The sequence below is a fragment of the Salvelinus sp. IW2-2015 genome, linkage group LG10, assembly GCF_002910315.2.
Source record: "Salvelinus sp. IW2-2015 linkage group LG10, ASM291031v2, whole genome shotgun sequence".
Classification (NCBI taxonomy): Eukaryota; Metazoa; Chordata; class Actinopteri; order Salmoniformes; family Salmonidae; genus Salvelinus; species Salvelinus sp. IW2-2015.
In genome coordinates, this window is record NC_036850.1 from 11,372,163 (window position 1) to 11,393,549 (window position 21,387).

The 21,387-nt window shown below is 45.9% G+C and overlaps 1 protein-coding gene across 1 annotated transcript in view; it reads right to left on the bottom strand.

Annotated features, from left to right (window-relative positions):
• Nucleotides 1-21,387, bottom strand: part of mtss1lb (MTSS I-BAR domain containing 2b) — a 79,507-nt gene that overhangs the window by 13,178 nt on the left and 44,942 nt on the right. Inside the window, 4 exon segments of the mRNA XM_070445383.1 lie at nt 459-616; nt 2,418-2,492; nt 2,827-2,918; nt 4,617-4,701. Coding sequence (XP_070301484.1) covers nt 459-616; nt 2,418-2,492; nt 2,827-2,918; nt 4,617-4,701 — 410 coding nt within the window.

The window sequence follows — 21,387 nt, forward strand, 5'->3', positions numbered from 1 at the left end:
TCAAAACAACGAGACTCATTTCAGTTAGTGTTATTATATATGGCAGTAGCGCTGGCCTTATGTGAATGACTGCAACTGTTCAGCTTTGACTCAACACTAGAGGGCAATGTCAATATATTTTAGCTGGTGGCTTATTGACTTTTCTCCCCCCAAGTTAGGTTTCAGCCCCTGACAAGTCTCATCTCCTCCGGTTTCATCTTCACTCTGGCCCAATCCCAAATCGTCCCCTAAACACTTCATAGGATTTGATTGGTATGAGCAACCTGGTAATAGCTCCACCTCACCCTCTGATAGGCTTGATGGAAGTTTTACCCTATTGCTTACACCAATCAAAACCTCTCAGATCTCCACAAGTGCAGAAAGCGTAGGGATGACTAGGGATTGGCCCCATGTCTCACCCCAGSTCCCTGGTGTTTCCCCTCCCCATACAGCCCCTGCCTCCCCTCCTCCAGTCTTACCACWACAGGCTGCAGGAAGCCGATGAAGGTGCAGAAGCGTCCCCTCTCCTCCACCAGAGCTCKGCGCACCGCCTGCTTCTCTGTCTCCTCCATCAGCAGGTACATGTCATTCACATCATGCATGGCACTATCCAGCTGGGGCTGCAGGTCCCCTCGGCCTGGGAAGCCAGGAGGAAGAGCACAGGGGCCAGGAACAAGGAGCAGGGAAAGGGAAACAGAGGGCAGGGGCATAGTATACAGGGAGTGGGGGGGTTGGGAATGGAGAGAGAATGCAGGGAGCGGGACGAGGAAGAGGACAGGGGATGGTAGAAGGACAAAGGGAGGAGAAGAGGGTAACAGAGAGGTCACAATGAAAAACCAAAGTGTGACACACAAGAGAGAGGAGAAGGAGAGAAAGAAAAGATTAGAAAATGTGTGGTGTGTCTGGGCTTGAAGGGACAAATGTCACCCCTCCCCTCCTCTCATCCCTCCCTTCTCGGTCCCCCAAGCCAATAACAGACACCATGGACACAGGACAGAATGATCTACAAACTCTACACTGGTACTGTATCTACATGAGCTAAACAGAAATGCATACGGACACTAAACAGACTGACATCTACAGAAGTAATGATGGAAAATGAGCAAAAAAAAGTAAGTCTTCAAAATGTCTTGTAATGTTAAGTCATGCAGCAGGGAGTAGTGTCAGAGACGGCCATGATAGAGAAGATAGGGGGGAACCTTCGACAACAGCAACCAGTGCTGTGAGCAGAAAGCAGAAAGAGCTTTAGAACAACAAGCCATGCAGGAGTCACAGGGGTCCCAGGACAGCTTTCCAGAGGGCTCAGAAAGAAGATGTTTAATGGTTACAGCTAGTAGGCCTAACTAGCTGAAGATGAGTGTATCAGGCCAAATGCATTATAGTGATGTAAATCACGTAGCTATTTACTGTCTCCCAATAGTCATTTTTTGGTCATGGGAAATCCTCCTACACAGAATACATGTAAAGAAGAAGCTGTAGCATAGCATAGCAGTGTTGTGGGACGGGATCAACATACTTACCCTGGATTTCTACAAAACGGAAATCAACCACAGACAGAGAGAGGGGAGAGAAAGGAAGGGACAACAAAGGTGGTTGAGAGGAGGATTTGGGGGACATATAGGGGGTCAGAGGGGTGACAGGGGTAAAGGAGAGAGAGCAGAGATCGTTGAGCTCATCGTTAGCGTTAGTACAAGGAAGCCATCACAGCTCAGTTCAYGGCCAAAGTGCGCACGGTTAGAGCAAAAACACTGTTGCAGTAAAATCAAAATCAATTCCACCCAAACATCAATGTCCACCGGTTTTCAGATGAAATACACCTCAGTTCATCATTTTAGATTCTTGCATCTGCCTGGCAACTGTCTAGAAACAGCCTTAAATAGACAACAGTATTTATTGGCTGCTGGATCAGAGTGAACTGTTTTATCGCGAATGAGGGAAGGCCTGTCATTATCATCCTGACCACCAGGGGAGAGTGTTGCTCTACAACCTCGGTCTTCACTAACATGGAGTGGAGCTATGTTCTCCCTCACTGCGGCTTCCCTCATTTCACCCCCTCTCTGTAGTGATGAGGCGATGGCCCTTTTAAAGACCAAACTGTAATCGTCAACAATCTACAAACACAAACGTCAGCTATGTCAAACGCTTAAAAAAACTAAACATTGATATAGTCAGAATGCCTTGGCAAAGGATCTCACCTTGAGGATTTGACCTTGACATTTTCAGCACTACTACTAGTGCTACTGTAATATCATGCTGAAGGGAAGACGCAGCTGAGACCGCTACATAACAGAGAATGTCCGGGTTAACCTATAGTTATAGAGCCCAAACAAAATGCACAACCTGCTGGGATTTTAGAGCGCTCGATCGCCGGAGAGGGCAGTGTGTGTTCAGCCATGCTAGCTGTCAGTCAGAGAGAGAGAGAGAGAAGAGCAGCCTACCTTTCCGGGCCTTCTTCTGCAGTTTCATGGTGTCTGAGGACTTCTTCTTGATCTCATGACGAGATCTCTTGTACTCTGGAGGAGAGAGCGGGGACAGAATGTCATCCATTTTGGACACCGGAGACAGAGGGGAATATGATTGGCCAGAGGTACCCTGCCTGTGTCCCACACCTCCATCATGATGTTTTCATCATGGCCACCTAGTCATCCCCACTTGCCATATCACTCCTCACCTCTCCACCATGCTCGCTGATGTGCAGTGAGCGCTCTGGCACAACAACGGTTGCCGTGCATCACCCAGGTGGGTGCCACACGTTGGTGGTGGATGAGGTGAGGTTCACCCTTACTATTTAAAGCGCTTTGGTAGAAAGGCGCTATATAAATCCAATCCAATAATATTATTATTCACCTTTGGCATGGTCCTTGTCCAGCTGGTTGGCTGTCTTCTTCCAATCCTCAATCCTGTCCTGGAGAGGAGTGATCAAGCTCTCCATCAGGGCACTGGGAGGACAGAGGGAAAGAGTAAGAGCGAGGTACAGTGGTTGTGTTAATTAATGGTTATAATAACGATTTACTTGTATTCTTTTTTTGTTGTTGTATTTTTACCCGCTTTTTCGCCCCAATTTCGTGATATCCAATTGTGATCCAATTACGATCTTGTCTCATGGCTGCATCTCCCTAACGGGCTCGGGATGAGGCGAAGGTCGAGTCGCTGCCTTAGACCGCTGCGCCACTCGGGAGGCTATCGTGATTTTCTTATCCATTTAAATGTAACAATGTGGCTTCATCTGGCACACATCATATGGAACACGTGGACAAAATGAGTCTTTGCATTGATGAATTCTAAAAATGATATGTTTTCTTATGAAACCATAAGATCTTTAGAAAGGGAAAGCGGTTATATAATTCTCCTTCGTGGCTCGTCCCACTTCACTATTTCTGGTATGTGACACATCTGCACACCCCCGTCACTCCAGGATGAGCTGGGAGTCCCATGGTGGAGTCTGGAGACTGCAGCCTCCCAGGTCGACCAATCACAGACTGACAGCACAGTGCTGATGTGTACTTCAGCCCTGATTATAGTGTGGCGCAAAGTAGACGGGTTAGGAGACCGGTTTTGATGTGCCACCGCAGGGTGAGGAAACTTTTGCTCCCAGAAATGCTTTGTTAGGAATGTAAACACCCCCAACAAGACACCACCATCCTCACCATCATCACCACAGACACCACCACCATCATCATCATCATCATCATCATCATCATCATGGTAATAGCTTCTGATTTTGAAAAATCATTCGAGACCGCAGACTAAATAGAATGGATTCCTTTCTTTGAGATTTACTGTCTAGAAAAGAGTAGGCTGCTGCTGGTGGTTCCATTCATTTAGTCTACGTGTCTGAGAGAATAGTCTACAGACGTCCTATAATGAGGTGCTTGGGATTTGGGGAGCGGGGAGGGAGGGAGAGAAGATGGAGGATGGGGAGATGGAGGGTTTTAGTCCTCACATTCTGTTTTCTCCTCCCTCCGTCTCCTGTCTGCATCACACAGTTTAGGGAGAGTGTTCCAGTCTAGATAGTGTGTAGAATAACCAGTCTGAGGTGATCTTGTGTCTAAATCACACATGCACAAGTGTTCTGCACTGCTATTTCCACATTACCACAGACCCGACCCAAACACTGGGATAGACTTGCATGGAAAACCCATGACTGGTAGCTCACTCACAATTCACTCTCCTACCATGGAGAGTCTGGGCGGCAGGTAGCCTAGCGGTTAAGAGTGTTGCGCCAGTCACCAAAAGGTCGTTGATTCGAATCACAGAGCTGACTAGATCAAAAATCTGCCGATGTGCCCTTGAGCAAGGCACAACCCTAATTGCTCCTGTAAGTCTCTCTGGATAAGAGTGTCTGCTAAATAACCGAAATGTAAATTTAGACCTGCCACCTATTCTCATTTCCATACTGTTGTAGCTTCTGAACGAAAAACAAGGGTCACAGTTTGTCCACAGACTTTCAGAAGGTCAGCCAAGGAACATGGATGGGATGACAGCTACTACTCATTACTGTTGGCTGCCATCGTCAAAGATACGGTTTACACAGAGCAGTGACTGACAGTTCATGGGACCAATCCCCACCAACGGAGTGATAGCAGGGACAGCGCTAGGCCTATAGGAGGATGCCTGTGTAAGAGGGCGGGACTTACTTGGTGAAATGGCGCAGTTTGGCCTCGATGCTGCGATGCCGCATGCACATCCTGGTAAGAGCTGATCCAATGTCTCTGGTGGCGCCTGAAAGAGATCACAATACAGAGGTTGGGGAAACACTCGGGAAAACGGTCAGTCAACGTAATGTATACTGCAGACCGACAAGCCAGGCAGACCACCAAACAGACTGCCCACTGAGGTCTGTTTAATATTCACTCCAACAGACAGCAGTAACCTGGAGGTAATATACACACTCCTGCCCTAGTCCAAATAAAGATATTAAGGAGAGCCGTTTCAGAGGCCTACGTGTGTGTGTGTGTGTGTAGTGTACAGTATGTGTATAGTGAGCGTGAGGCTGTGAGTGAGTAACCTGGAACTCTGATAAACATCAGGCTATTTTTAGCCGAGGAAGAACATTTGGAAAAAGCTGATCCCCGACTCTGAGCGGGCCACTTCACTTGCTTCCAAAGAAGCTGAGCCAAGCAACCCTAGAGTTTTAAAACCACGGGTGTTACTGGCTTAGAAAGAGCCTCAGAGTACACACTCCAGTGAAGAAACAAGACGCACTCCAAATCAAATGTTTCGTGTCACGTACACAACAAGGTGTAGACCAACAGTGGAATGCTGACTTACGGGTCTTTTTCAAACAACGCAGAATTAAAGACAACAAATATTGAAATAGTGACACGAAGAAGAAATACAAATTGAATAACGAATAAAAATAACTTGGCTATATACAGGAGTACCAGTACCGAGTCGGTGTGCAGGGGTACACGGTAATTGAGGTAGCTATGTACATATATTAGGGGTAAAGTGACTAGGCAACATGATAGATGGTATGTTAACATGCGAGTAGGAAGAGTCACATCTGGAGTTCTAGTACCTAATACATGCAATCTCTTAGTCTGATAGCCTCCAGCATCAGGGTTAAATCTCACCAGTGCTGACAGAGGTATGGCTCTAGAGAGCTGAACCCAGATTTCTGGACAAGGTACAAGGGGTTTAGCTCCGACGGGATTTAACCCTCTTCTCCCTAATCCTGGTGCTAAGGGGTTATCTGGGCAAACCCCACCCCTCTCTCTCCGTCTACCTGGGGTTGGCTCGGACTACACCCCTGTCCCTACACGTGCCCCAGTGGGAGGGGGAGGGATTGCCACAACTCCGTCTGATTACTCCTGTTGGACAAGCAGACCCTTCCACCTCAGATAAGTACAGAGATGTCAGCTCCTCCTCCTCAAGTCATATCATCATATTACTCCTCCCTTGTCTCCCGTCGCTCATTGACACCGTGTGTGTGTGTGTGTGTGTGTGTGTGTGTGTGTGTGTGTGTGTGTGTGTGTGTGTGTGTGTTGTGTGTGTGTGTGTGCGCCATGAGAGTGCCTGGACTGAGACAGCAGGATCCTATCTGAGTCAATCCGAGCATCCAGCCCCCTGCCACATTTCATAATGAGAGATCTGGGGCTCCTGTGACCTTGCCTCATCTTGGTGAGGTCATACTATAAGACTGGTGAGAGAGATGGGCTCCTAGTATTCAAATGTATACACATTGATTACACACAGAGAGGAACAAATGAGAAGGGGGGTGGGGGGTACTTGTTCATTTGTGACAGTCATTTTGCCAAATGATGTCTAGAGTGAACCAAACTATTAATGCTCATTGCTGCACGGTAAGGACAGGACTTATTATTGACAATGCTGGTAAAGCAATCAGCCTTCTGTATTGCTGGCCCCTCCTTCACTTGGATGTCTAAAGTCAAATCAGTGATTACTGCACAGTAACACACCACACACAACACAACACACCACCACACACAACACACACACACCACACACAAGAGAGAGAGAGACTAAAAGGCCAGTCTCCGTGAACACACACTGTTAAAATACAGAGGTCTATTCATAATTATAACTGGGTGGTTTAAGTCCTGAATTCCACTGGCTTACAGCTGTTTGTATACTAATGGTATGACAAACAATTATTTTTTACTGCTCTAATTACGTTGGTAACCAGTTATAATAGCAATAAGGCACCTTGGGGTTCGTGGTATATGGTCAATATACCACACCCCCTCAAGCCTTATTGCTTAATTACCAGCAACCATGTATTAATCCAGCCCATGGCAACCTCTACAACCACAGCTACCCTCTACCCTCCGCCCACACACACACCAACACATACGGAAGGAGTGGGGGCATTTTCTAACCTCACTTTGAAATAGTGTCTAATGTCATGCCAATAAAGCACCTTGAAATTGAAAGTCTGGGGAGAGAGGTTGATACCTAGTGACAAAAAGAGAGAGGGGAGAAAGCGAGAGAAAGAGGGAGACAGAAAGAGAGAGAAAGCGAGAGAGAGAGGCAGTGCTGAGAGGGATCTCCTCACACATTCTAAAGAGCTAACGCTGGGAGAGAATGTAACAGCCTGTATGTGTGTGTGTGTGTGTGTGTGTGGTTGTGTGTGGTGTGTGGTGTGTGTGTGTGTGTGTGTGTGTGTTGTGTGTGGTGTGTGTTGTGTGTGTGTGTGTGTGTGTGTGTGTGTGTGTTTGTTTTTTGTTTGTTTGTTGTTTCTCTTTTAATATATTCTCTTCCTGTTATATTCTTATTAACTTCCTCTCTCTCGCTCATACAACATCCGCAAGAGATCAACAACAAGATGAGGAGAAAAAAACAGGCTCACATCTGGGAAACAAAATTAGGCCAGCGTGTGTCTAGTGTGTGTGTGTAGTTATGTGTCTAGCTATGTGTGTAGTTATTGTGTCTAGCTATGTGTGTTGTAGCTGTGTGTGTGTAGTATGTGTGTCTAGCTATGTGTGTAGTTGTGTTATGTGTCTAGCTATGTGTGTGTAGCTGTGTGTGTTGTAGTTATGTGTGTAGCTGTGTTGTTGTGTAGTTATGTGTGTGTAGTTATGTGTCTAGCTATGTGTGTGTAGCTGTGTGCTAGCTATGTGTGTGTAGCTGTTGTGTGTGTAGTTATGTGTGTGTAGCTAGGTGTCTAGCTATGTGTGTTAGCTGTGTGTGTGTAGTTATGTGTGTGTAGCTGGGTGTCTAGCTATGTGTGTGTAGCTGTGTGTCTAGCTGTGTGTGTAGTTATTATGTGTCTAGCTATGTGTGTGTAGCTGTGTGTCTAGCTTATGTGTGTGTTGTAGCTGTGTGTGTGTAGTTATGTGTGTGTAGCTTAGGTGTCTAGCTATGTGTGTTGTAGCTGTGTGTGTAGTTATGTGTGTGTAGTAGTGTCTAGTTATGTGTGTGTTGCTAGTGTCTAGTTATGTGTGTGTAGCTATGTCTGTATGTGTGTGAGCTAGGTGTCTAGTTATGTGTGTTGTAGCTAGGTGTCTAGTTATGTGTGTGTAGCTGTGTCTAGCTAGTGTGTGTAGCTAGTATGTATGTGTGTGTAGCTAGGTGTCTAGCTATGTGTGTGTAGTAGGTATGCTATGTGTGTGTAGTAGGTATGTATGTTATGTATGTATGTATGTATGTATTTATGTATTGTATTGTATGGTTAGTGTTTTATGTGTGTGGTGTGTGTGTGGTGTGTGTGTGTGTGTGTGTGTGTGTGTGTGTTGTGTGTGTGTGTGTGTGTTGTTTGTGTGTGTGGTGTGTTGTGTGTCAGAAAAGGTGAGGAATGTGAGTAAAAATTTGGAGGCATGTTTAATCTGCCAGTCTGTGAGGATCCTCCACCCCCCACACACACACACACACAGTATTTGTACAGTATGGGCAGCCAATAGCTCAGTCACTATACCTTGTTTATCTATAGGTCAACCCCTAATAGAGACAGCTAGTGAACTAATCCTGAAAGGAGCTCCTCTCCTGTGTAGTCTGCTGTCATCCCCATCTGCTCCTGCCACAGCACAGCTAGCCAGCGTTTACTGTTAGCCTCCCTGCCTGTAACCCTCCTCCCTGCAACGCCCCCCTCCCGCAGTGAACCCACAGGGAGCCAGCACATATTGATTTTTCCCATGACATTTAGTCACCAACACCATGGTGAGGGAACAGGCTGATATGACAGAGAGAAAGGGGGAGGGAGAGAAGGAGACAGCAAGGAGTGCTGGGTGGATGTGAGCGGGAGTGGGAGAGAGAGGGAGTGGGAGAGAGAGGGAGTGGGAGAGAGAGGGAGGCAGAAGGAAAGAGCGACAGAGAATGACAGGCAGGACCAGAGTGATCAGGCATCTTCCGCTGGCATTAGTGTTCCCTCCATCTCTTGCCCCCCTAACTGATTTCCACAACCACACATCCTGTCAGGCTACAGACACCTTTAGGTTGCTAATAAAATTCAGCATGACAGTCTACAGTCGTGGCCAAAAGTTTTGAGAATGACACAAATATTAATTTTCACAAAGTCTGCTGCCTCACTTTGTATGATGGCAATTTGCATATACTCCAGAATGTTATGAAGAGTGATCAGATGAATTGCAATTAATTGCAAAGTCCCTCTTTGCCAAGCAAATGAACTGATAAAAAAAAAAAATGTCCACTGCATTTCAGCCCTGCCACAAAAGGACCAGCTGACATCATGTCATTGATTCTCTCGTTAACACAGGTGTGAGTGTTGACGAGGACAAGGCTGAAGATCATTCTGTCATACTGATTGAGTTCGAATAACAGACTGGAAGCTTCAAAAGGAGGGTGGTGCTTGGAATCATTGTTCTTCCTCTGTCAATCATGGTTACCTACAAGGAAACACGTGCCGTCATCATTGCTTTGCACAAAAAGGGCTTCACAGGCAAGGACATTCCTGTCAGTAAGATTGCACCTAAATCAACCATTAATGGGATCATCAAGAACTTCAAGGAGAGCGGTTAAATTGTTGTGAAGAAGGCTTCAGGGCGCCCAAGAAAATCCAGCAAGCGCCACGACCGTCTCCTAAAGTTGATTCAGCTGCGGGATCGGGGCACCACCAGTACAGAGCTTGCTCAGGAATGGCACCAGGCAGGTGTGAGTGCCTCTGCACGCACAGTGAGGCGAAGTCTTTTGGAGGATGGCCTGGTGTCAAGAAGGGCAGCAAAGAAGCCACTTCTCTCCAGGAAAAACATCAGGGACAGACTGATATTCTGCAAAAGGTACAGGGATTGGACTGCTGAGGACTGGGGTAAAGTCATTTTCTCTGATGAATCCCCTTTCTGATTGTTTGGGGCATCCGGAAAAAAGCTTGTCGGAGAAGACAAGGTGAGCACTACCATCAGTCCTGTGTCATGCCAACGGTAAAGCATCCTGAGACCATTCATGTGTGGGGTTGCTTCTCAGCTAAGGGTGTGGGCTCACTCACAATTTTGCCTAAAACACAGCCATGAATTAAGAATGGTACCAACACATCCTCCGAGAGCGACTACTCCCAACCATCCAGGAACAGTTTGGTGACGAACAATGCCTTTTCCAGCATGATGGAGCACCTTTCCATAAGGCAAAAGTGATAACTAAGTGGCTCGGGAAACAAAACATCGATATTTTGGGTCCATGCCCAGGAAACTCCCCAGACCTTAATCCCATTGAGAACTTGTGGTCAATCCTCAAGAAGTGGGTGGACAAACAAAAACCCACAAATTCTGACAAACTCCAAGCATTGATTATGCAAGAATGGGCTGCCATCAGTCAGGATGTGGCCCAGAAGTTAATTGACAGCATGCCAGGGCGGATTGCAGAGGTCTTGAAAAAGAAAGGTCAACACTGCAAATATTGACTCTTTGCATCAAATTCATGTAATTGTCAATAAAAGCCTTTGACACTTATGAAATGCTTGTAATTATACTTCAGTATTCCATAGTAACATCTGACAAAAATATCTAAAGACACTAAAGCGGCAAACTTTGTGGAAATGAATGTGTCATTCTCAAAACTTTTGGCCACGACTGTACAACATGTCTCTCTCCTCCCCTCCCTCAGTGAGGCTATCGAATGGTAGAACTAGAGAATGTGACTTCTTTTCTTCTTTCCTGATTTATCAAAGAGGGAAAGTCGGGGTCATGACAGCCTTGAGTATTTTCTTGCAGGTAAGAGAGAATAAGCCAAGTCTCCACTGAGATGGAGTGGAGAGGCAGCTGTTCAAATACACACAGTGGTGCTAAGAGCTAACATCCACACGCCCCTGCAGACACTGACCTATGGAATCAACACTCGGGCCTAAACAAACACCAATAGGACTCAACAGGATTCAATACTACACAGACATCAGACATCCAGCCACGTGGTCTCCGTAGCAGTAGGAAAGTGTGTGAACGTGAAATCCCAGTTGCTAACCGTACAATCCTGATTCCTGACCCTGTCTTTTCATCTGTTCTGTGGGACAGCTGCTAGGGGTTCCCCAGATCTCCTCAAGTGTATTTCCGGGAGATAAAGGCACGTGTGCCGACCGCAGAAGCAGACAACCAACCCAGACACTGTTGCTAGTCTCTGCCCAACCCACTGCCTCAACAAACACAGACAGACCCAATATTCACAGCTCCCTGTAAAATACTGCAGTATGCAACCACCCTAAAAAACATACCACACACACACCATCTCATACCATCTCACCACTGCCAGTCCAAAACACTAACACACATATCTCAGGTCTCATACTCACTCTAACGTATCCCCATGGTAAGGTGAAGCACGTGTTGGGAGAGAGGAGGAAGACAAGCCAGTCTGCACTGCATATTCATGGAGCTCTATTAATGCCCTGATGAATTCACTGTCTGGTGAGCAGTAGATCAAAACACACACACTACTTTTCATCTTTGGATGCATGTTAGTGTTTGCATATGAAATAGATGCAGTAGGAACTCAGTAGGCTGCATGCTTTGTGGCAGTGGGATATGGACATGCTCAGTTTGTGAATCATTCTCCACACTGCCACTCAGCCCTCTCTCTCCCTGTGTGTGTGTGTGTGTGTGTGTGTGTGTTGTGTGTGTGTGTGTGTGTGTGTGTGTGTGTGTGTGTGTGTGAGCGTGTGACAGTAAAGAAGGTGTAATTAGTACAGCCCCTACTGTGGGCGCCCCACCCTCCTCTACGGGGACTCCCCGTGGGATATCCCTCTATTTTCTCATCCCTCGCTCTGCCTTTCCTGACATTGCTCAGCTTCCTTTCTGCCATTCTTCCACCCTGGGACACGGGAGGGTCACTGACCTGCCAGGGAGGCTGCATTATAGGTGGTGCCAGTTTTGTGTGAGTGTGCCCACTAGTAAAAACACCCTGACGTGTTAGTTATAAACACTATCCTGTCCTCTGTGTGAAATGTTCCTATTCGTCAGTCTTTGAGAGACGGTGAGTGAACAAGTGAGAAAACAAATGAAAAAGTGTAGAGAGAACCTCATTTTCATTCCGTCTGCACTGTTGATGAACTTTAGGAAATAAGTGGAGAAACTCAGCCAGTTGCATGGCAAGACTCCAATACTGCTCACTAGCTTAAACCCCATTAGACCTCTGTGGAGGCACAGCAAGCCTTTCTAGCAGGTGGGTTCAGTTTGAGGACAGCAATGCAGGCAGGAGCGTGTGGTTAATGCACAAGAACACTGTTTTTCCATTCCGCTCGTTGGAGAGACACAGTCAGAAGAAAACACACAGACACAGCCCCCTCGTTCCCTGCCTTCGTTCCCTTTCCAAATCTATCAGCACCCCTCAGACTGACAGTCCTGCTGGTTGCCGTGACAATGCAGAACTAGCACTCCTCGTGACTGTCGGAGGGGCTGTCTGTTGCTAAGGTCACTCTGGCAGAACATTCTTTAACTTCCCCTCCTCTCTACCTAATAGAATAGTACTTATCTAATACCAGTCACTCTAAAGAGTTACTGTATGAGGATAAGCCTATATTCACATCCGTATCATAGTATCACTTTGGCAATGGATTATTAGACTGTTGCTTATCAGTGCTGGATCTTCCTTGATCAATGGGTGTCTCTCTTTCTCCTCAGCCACCTCCTCCCTTCCTCTATTTCCTCTGCCACCTCCTCCCTTCCTCTATTTCCTCAGTCACCTCCTCCCTTCCTCTATTTCCTCAGTCACAACCACCTCCAGCCATTTTCTCCTCTGCCACCTCCTCMCTTCCTCTATTTCCTCAGTCACAACCACCTCCAGCCATTTTCTCCTCTGCCACCTCCTCACTTCCTCTATTTCCTCAGTCACAACCACCTCCAGCCATTTTCTGCTCTGTCACAAGGTGGGCGGCTGTGGTTTCACATGCTATCCCATGACTCTCTATGGGGCTCCTGGAAATGTTCCACATTTTAGAAATGTTTGCTTTCAGTGCCGCAGTAGGCCCACAGCCCTTCACATGCAAGTCACAACACTCAGAGCATTTGATCAGAAAATAACTTCAGGCTTTCCATTGGGAAAAAGGACATTGGGACCGTGGTGAGATTTTTTTTTTTTTACTTACTGAACATTCTAGTGCCTTAGCAGAGACTTACAGTGGAACTGACAGCATTTTAACAACATGAACGCTTTTTAAAATCTGTTCATATAAAGGTTCATTCAGAAAGTATTCAGACCCCTTCACGTTTTCCACACTTTAGAAATGTTTGCAAATTTATTACAAACAGAAAAAAATATATATCACATTTACATGTGTATTCAGTATTCAGACCCTTTATTCAGTACTTTGTTGAAGCACCTTTGGCAGCGATTACAGCCTGGAGTCTTCTTGGGTGTGATGCTACAAGCTTGGCACACCTGTATTTGGGGAGTTTCTCCCATTCTTCTCTGCAGATTCTCTCAAGCTCTGTCAGGTTGGATGGGGAGTATCACTGCACAGCTATTTTCAGGTTTCTCCAGAGATGTTTGATCGGTGTTTAAGTCCGGGCTCTGGCTGGGCCACTCAAGGACATTCATTTGCCACAAGGGCCTGCCATCATTCACTTTGAACTGGACTGTGTGTTTACAGGCAGTTGCAACAGCGTGACGTTAGATAACTGGAACACATTCGCAAAAGTCACAAAATACACTTGATTGGATTKCTGCACATATGTAGATAAATACCACGAGTCATCTTACATTTGGGAACTTTACAGTCCTATTGATCAAACAACCATAAAAAGGTAGGCCATCTTTCCCTATATGCACATCAACAACTACAAGATCAACAACTAATGATAGGCAGAGCAAACCTTTTTCAGGAAGTTGGCAGTCAAAATTGCACTGGTAAATGATGGGGGAATAGCCTGCTCTTTCTTCTGCGGCTTGCCTGCTTGCTTGTCCCAACCAAGCCCCCAAGCTAACTGGCAAAAGACGGCTAGCTTGCTAGCTACGCCCAGGCAGAACTGGTTAGGTCGTTGTCATGTTATATAGTGCGTTCATGACTAACCAAATTTTTCAGCCTACGTATACTGACACTGGTCATATTCAAGAGGTGTGCGTTCATAAATTCATCAGTTATTGTGCACTCTGGCACACTTAGACAAGAGTGGTCTAAAATCGGAGTAGATAGCTAGCCAGAGTGAATTTACGAAACACAAGAGATGTACTAACTGTATAACAGTAGTTTAGCATAGCTAGCTAGCTAACAAGGCGATTCACATCTCTTGCTAGCTAACCAAATGACACGTGCATCTCTAGCTGAAGAAGTCAGTCACCCACTAGCTAGCTATCTATCTTGTGATCATTGCCCTTGCTAGTTTGATTGTATTGACATTCCCAGCCAGTCCATTTTTGTCCACAATATTGAGTCATTGAAACTGAAACAGTGCCTACCGAAAGGAGGCAGCAAACATTGTACCAGGCCAGCTGTGATTTACAACCTGATAGCAATATTTGTTGGACTTCCAATAAATGTAATGGTGAATGATATTAATTATGCATCGAACTGCATCCATCTATTCAGCTAACAATGTGTCCGTGTACGTCATGGAATGTTGAATCAAATACAACCTATTTTTAAAACCTCTTATAAAGTTGTTTTTGTAGCATAAACTGGGAATTCAATATTTTTTGACTAATATTACAATTGTCTGTTTGTTTCATATCTGCAAAGTAGTTAACATTGTGTCAGTTCCACTTCCAATCCCTGGATCTGATGCAGAGTCTTATTTCAGGCTCTATCTTTATCCCATCAAGGAGAAGTGTGTTAGATCAGATCAGATCAGGGAGGATGGCCCAGCCTGTCATTGTGACTGACCCTTCCCTTGTGTCAGCCCTCCTCTCCTCATTTGCACACTAACCCAATTAATGTCTGCACAGCTCTATAGAGACACACACACACACACACACACTGCTGCTGACAGTACACCCCAATCAGCATTCTGTTATGAGAGATGGAGAAAATAGGTCACACACAAATACATGCCATGCACATACACCAACATATAAACGTGCCTAACACACTGACACACACAGACCGCATGAGCGCTCACTCACAGCACACTCTACTTGAGTGCTAAGCACACAAGCACACATATAGCTTATACCCACACACACACACCCATGTCGTGACTGCAGCATACTGTATCATAAACTCAACATTCATAATTTAGTGATTACCGAATGGGCAGAAAATAGCTCTTTAGCACACACATCTGGGCCAAACTCACTGGCCCTAAGCATTTTCACCCAGCCCATCTCTCCCTCCACTGGGCTAAGACTTCACAGAGTAGGAAGGCTTTCACACATACGGTCATGGGAGAGTTATACACAGCCTAYTTCCYCTCCCATATAGTCCYATCAATTYACACTMGRGCTGTCCAGACGTGAAGGAGGGAGTGAWGTGGTTTYAGGTGTTWATTTCGATATTTACAGGGTTKGTTGTCYRATSRTTATGGKGAGCAGGTAAAKAGGGTGAAAKKGGAGAGAAGGAATGGCTGATTTCCCCAGAATGAGGGCCTAGTGCAGCGGGGGTGGAAAGCGGTGTGGACGTCCCATCACCCCCGAACAAAACCCTTCACTCAGAGAGAAAAAACAAGTGTTTGAGTGAGAGAGCGAGAGGGGCAGACAGACAGACTGACTGACAGGGGACAGACAGAGCTCCTCTAGCAGGCCTGTTTACCACGAACACACCCAGCAAGGGCTGCTTCCCTTTCCCAGAGAATATCAATGAGCCTCTTTAGACTTTCTGCTCAGTAATAATAGTCCACCATCACCACTTCCTCCCTCTCTCTCTCTCTTTTCCTCTCTCTCTTTCTTTCTTTCTCTCTCTTTTCCTCTCTCTCTGACTCACACAAGCATTTTCCTTTTCTCTGCGCCTCAGGCTTTGTGGCCTTCCCAACAGAGCATCTCCATGGCAACGGGGGGAGATGAAATCTGCAGAGGGATTCGTCAGCCCCTTTCCCTCTCTCTATTGCATCATTTACACACATAATTACAAAACATACACATGCTCAATACACACACACCTGTGATCTCCCCAGAGTAATCAGCTGACAGACTCATCCACTGTACATCCTGTTACTTCCTGTATATAAGGAGGGAGTGTGAGTGAGTAAGTGAGTGAGTGAGTGAGTGAGTGAGTGAGTGAGTGAGTGAGTGAGTGAGTGAGTGAGTGAGTGAGTGAGTGAGTGAGTGAGTGAGTGAGTGAGTCATGTACAAGTCGTTTGGTAAATACCATTTGGAGGGCATTAATGAATGAGAGAGTTGGGGCGCTCTGCTCTGGTACTAATTACCCCCAGCCTGCCTCTGGAGGATTAGGAGACTTTTAATAGTCCTGTTTTATGAGTTACAATCCTGCTGGGAGACACAGGATTACACTGATACTGAGAGACCTTACACACACGCATGCACACACACACACACACACGCATGCACAGACACACATGGATGCACGGAAGAACGCACACCAGATACAGAACACATTAGGCACTCTTGCTTATACACACTGACAGATATAGAACTTCAGAAGTACAGACAGCTGCCTCATGATGTAACCGTACATTACTACATGCATTATGAATCTCCCAACCCTCAAAGTGGGAATAAGGCAATCACAGGAATTATGACCCAGCATCCAAGCTAATCTCAACTATCTCTGCACCTTCATCACCTAGTTTGTGTGTAATCTCAGTCAGACAGTGTATCTCTGTCCCTTATGGTTGGATTGGCATGTCCCAGTGGAATCCTGGCTGCTCTTTCTGTCTGTCTAACAGTCTGGCCTAGTTCTCAGGCAGGCAGGCCCAGAATATTCCACAATACCCCTCTGAGGCCCACATGGCTTCACCAAGTCTCACGTCAGCCTTAACGCAAGTGACTGAGCATCCCGGGTGCCCTGCCAGCATAGCCTCAACACACACACGCACACCAAAACACACATTCAGAAGCACACACAAGGACCAATACAGACACACACACACACCATTACACCCACATGCATTGATGTGCGCAGCCGCGCACTTACACACTTTGACTTACGCACTTTGACTTACGCACCAAACATTAGCACCASGACAGAGCAGAGAAAACTGGCCACTCCCTGTATGAGCAATCACAACGCTGACATGACTGGCCCACGTACTGGAGCCAACTCACCGGCAAGGGGATAGTGAGCGCACATTAACACACACAAACGTGCAGACGCACACTCATGTCTTGCAATATATAGACAGATACACTTTTCCATAAAACTGCTTACACATCCAATAGACGAAGCACCTTCCTCCTCCCTACAACCACCGTACTGTATAGCCTTTTAAATCTCTGGTCAATCTGAGCTAAGATATACACAAACACACACGCAGGTCATGATCTGTAATACCCAGATGAGATGAGAGATGTGTCAACATAGGATTAGAACATACACTGCATGACCAAAAGTATGTCGACAAACCATTTCTGTATGGACCTCACTTTGTGCACGGGGGCATTATCTTGCTGAAACAGGAAAGGGCCTTCCCCAAACTGTTGCCACAAAATTGGAAGCACAGAATGTAGGATGTAGGATGTCATTGTATGCTGTAGCGTGAAGATTTCCCTTCACTGGAACTAAGGGGTGTAGCCCGAACCCTGAAAAACAKCCCCAGACAGTTATTCCTCGTCCACCAAACTTTACAGTTGGCATTATGCATTCGGGCAGGTAGCATCCTCCTAGCATCCACCAAACCCAGATTTGTCCATTGGACTGCCAGATGGTGAAGYGTGATTCATCACTCCAGAGAATGCGTTTCCACTGCTCCAGAGTCCAATTGCGGTGAGCTTTACACCACTCCAGCTGACACTTGGCAAAGCACATGGTGATCTTAGGCTTGTGTGCTGCTGCTCGACCATGGAAACCTATTTCATGAAGCTCCGAACGAACAGTTACTGTGCTACAACCGAGGACAGAAGATGTTTACGCGCCACGCACTTCAGCAGTCCCATAATGTGAGCTTGTGTTGCGTACCACTTCGCAGCTGAGCCGTTCTAGACATTTCCACTTCACAATAACAGCATTTACAGTTGACCGGGGCAGTTCTAGCAGGGCATAAATTTGACGAACTGACTTGTTAGAAAGGTGGCATCCTATGACAGTGTCACGTTGGAAGTCACTGAGCTCTTCAGTAAGGTCATTCTACTGCCAATGTTTGTCTATAGCAATTGCATGGCTGTGTGCTCGATTTTAGACACCCGTCAGCAACGACGAATCCACTMATTTAAAGGGGTGTCCACATACTTTTGTAGACATAGTGCATCTGTGCCATAGATCACACACTGCCTGCTCCTGGAGAAAATGCACTGCCTGTCCCTGGAGAGACAGGTCTCCTCACTTCCATACTACTCTAGTACAGCATACAGGTCATGTTTCAAATGGGTACAGTGTTATTTAGTTTAGTCACTCCCATGATAGAGAAAACGGAGACACGGGCATGGCAAGTCTTGCTAGTGGCCGGCCCTTGTGTGTAGTGCGTAGACACACCTCTCTCCCAGAACTCCATCTAGAGAGGCAGAGCGGGGCACAAAGGGCCATGAAGAAGATAGGAAAGGGGTGAGGGGAAGTGGAGGAGGAGGGAGGAGACAGAGTAGGGATGACAGAGCTTTTGGGCTTGAGTGGGATAATGAGGAGAGGAGGGTATCGCCATGGCAGGTGTGACTTTGGTTGCCAGGGTTACAGCCGTCTGCGGCAGGGATGGATCAGCCCACGACATCGCAACAACATGAGAGGGATGAGAGAGAGAGAGGTGGAGGGGGGGAGTAGACAGAGAAATAAATAGAGATAAAGTGTGAGAGACAGAGAACGAGAGAGAGAGAGCAAGACCGAAAAAGCGAACGAGACAGAGAGACTGCAGCAGCAGCACATAAAACAGAATAATTCATGGAGGCCTGGATTCCTATCCCAGCATGTGTCCATGCCTGTGAGCCGCGGCCCCAAAACACAGCACCACCGTCATTACACACCAGACTGGATTCATGCATACTGTGGCGCAAGATACTGAAACATGGATAACATGTTACTGTACGGCAGTAGATTGAATATAGCCTGAACCACACACAATACAGAGGGAAATGGAGGATGGGCAAAATGCAGAAATCACTAGTAGCACTGCAGCGTGGAAATAAAATGAATGACTGACACTGCAGCAGACCTTACACAACTTGCAAAGGGAACACAGGCTCACTGCATACATGTAGGAGCCTTGAAGCCCAAAGAATAGAGTACGAATGCAATCAGTACAATGATGAGAGAGTTTCACAGTACCCAGCTAGCTCAAAACGTTCTGACAACCATATGTTTCCACATGGTGAGAGCGTATTTGTCCTATCTTTATTTTGCATACAACCTTCCACTACTTTTTGGGAATGATGCAGGATAGTTGCTTGGCTTTGGAACATTCTCAGCGCATTAAGGAACCTGACAATAAAAAACATKATTTGTTGGTATTTCATTACTTTAACAGAACGTTTCCTAAAAGTTTAAACGTTAAACGTTGAGAAACAACGTTCTTCTCTGGGAATTTCAGTGCTTCAGCATAACGTGTCCTACAGGTTTCCTCCTGATTCTATTTAAAGTCATGATCTCAAATTGTTCCGACAACGTTAACGTCCATAAAAAMCACAAGAAAAATGTAGTAACATTCAGATCTAAGAATGTTATTTAACCTTTAATCACTTCAAACTGAAGCTGGAAAGACTGCAAACTAGCTGCATTTTGTTCAGTTTGACCTTTTTTCAATGTACATTTCTTTGTATACGTCCATAAAAACAATGCCAGCTGATTCATGATTTCGACTGTCTGAGAAACGCTTTATGCATGATTAATGCCTAAGCATTTATCTGGGTTCAAAAAAGTTTACCCAAAATAAGCTAATGTCTAACTTCGATGATCGAATGCGAGACCAAGAACGTCAAGTTAGATTGAATACACAGCACCAGTAGTGGACTACCAAGGCCAGACCTGTCTGCGCTGAATAGCTGGCCAGCCAGTCCTACCCACTGATCTGGGCTATTCAATTACTAAAAGCCAGGGGAGAGCTGGAAATGGGCACTCTATTTAAATGGAGATGGCATGGCATGGGCTGTATTCTAGGAATGGAGAGCAGGCTGAGAACGTAGTCAGGGCGACATGGTACACCCAGAACATTAAACTTCTGCTACTGAACCTAGGTCAATCAGTAGCTGAGGAATGAGCAGAGAACTGTCTTAGCATCTGGTCCTAGGTCAGTTCACACAGCCGTGACTGCTTACTCATGTCAATTTGAGTATATATAGACTGGCGTCTCCAAGGCTTTCTCCTGTATGTCAGGGTTCATTTTCCATTCTGGATGTACCGTGAGAGTAGCTTGGCGGACTTCAAGTTAGGTGTCAGCCAGTCTACCGTGACAGGGCATCTCTGAGCCATGTAGAGGTCAACCAGTCAGCCTATAACATTCTGACATGCGTTTAAACTGTACACACTGATACCATATTCTTAGGTGTTATTCTATTCACCACTTTCATGAACTATGACCTTCCTTGTCATTCATAGCAGAAGCCAGTTTCCGTTTTCCAGTTAAGCTTTGTTTACATTGGAGCCAGGAGATAGCTAGCTGTAGTAGCTAGCAAGTAAAAGTTCAGGTTAATTCGTACAAAAAAATATTATTTAACAAGCAATGCCAACCATTTTGTGACAGAGCCGCATCCGTCTAAGCTAACGGAATGGGTAGATGACATGACAGCGATGGCCTGACGTTAGCTACATAACAATGTCTAACTACTTCGTTCTCTCCGAGGGTGTTGATGGCGAAGAAATTATAAAAGCACAGAAGCCTGTGTAATAAAACCAGCAAAGTTTTGTGCAAGAGACATGCAGACTTTCCTGAGAGCAGAGGTTGGTTGAGCCCAGTCAGAGCGTCAACAAACCAAAACAGACGGCTTGGGTAACAGAGAGCGGCAATGGCATCATCGAAACAGTCGGTTGCTCGTGTAATGCAGGGTTAGGGAAGTTCTGTAGCCATGCAGCAGCTATCTTGTGAATGGTATTAGAGTGGCTAGCAATTTTAATTACAATCATAAAATCAAATTTTGGAGACATTTTGCATGGGATGTTTTCTTGAACTTGTGTAATGTTATTTGTCCAGGTTTTTTATGATGTAAAGCTACCTTGAGTTTGAGATAAGGTGCTAGACTAAACATTATTAGTATGAGCAGGGACATCCAAGAACCTTGAGCCTCAATGTCTGAGTCAGATAAACGTCAGGCACTACAAGGCAGAGGATGAGTATGAGAGCAGTTCAAGGGCCGTTGGCAGTCCATTGCTTCCAAAAATACCACATCACCCATCTCACAAAGCCTTTAGAGTGTGGTCAAGGCTCCGACTAAACCTCTCTTTCTCCTCAAAAACACTTTACTGGAGAAGTGTTACAATGCCTCTCCATCAGAAAAACAACAGAGCAGGGAAAAGAGTGCAGTTGATGGTAGGAACTCAGCCAC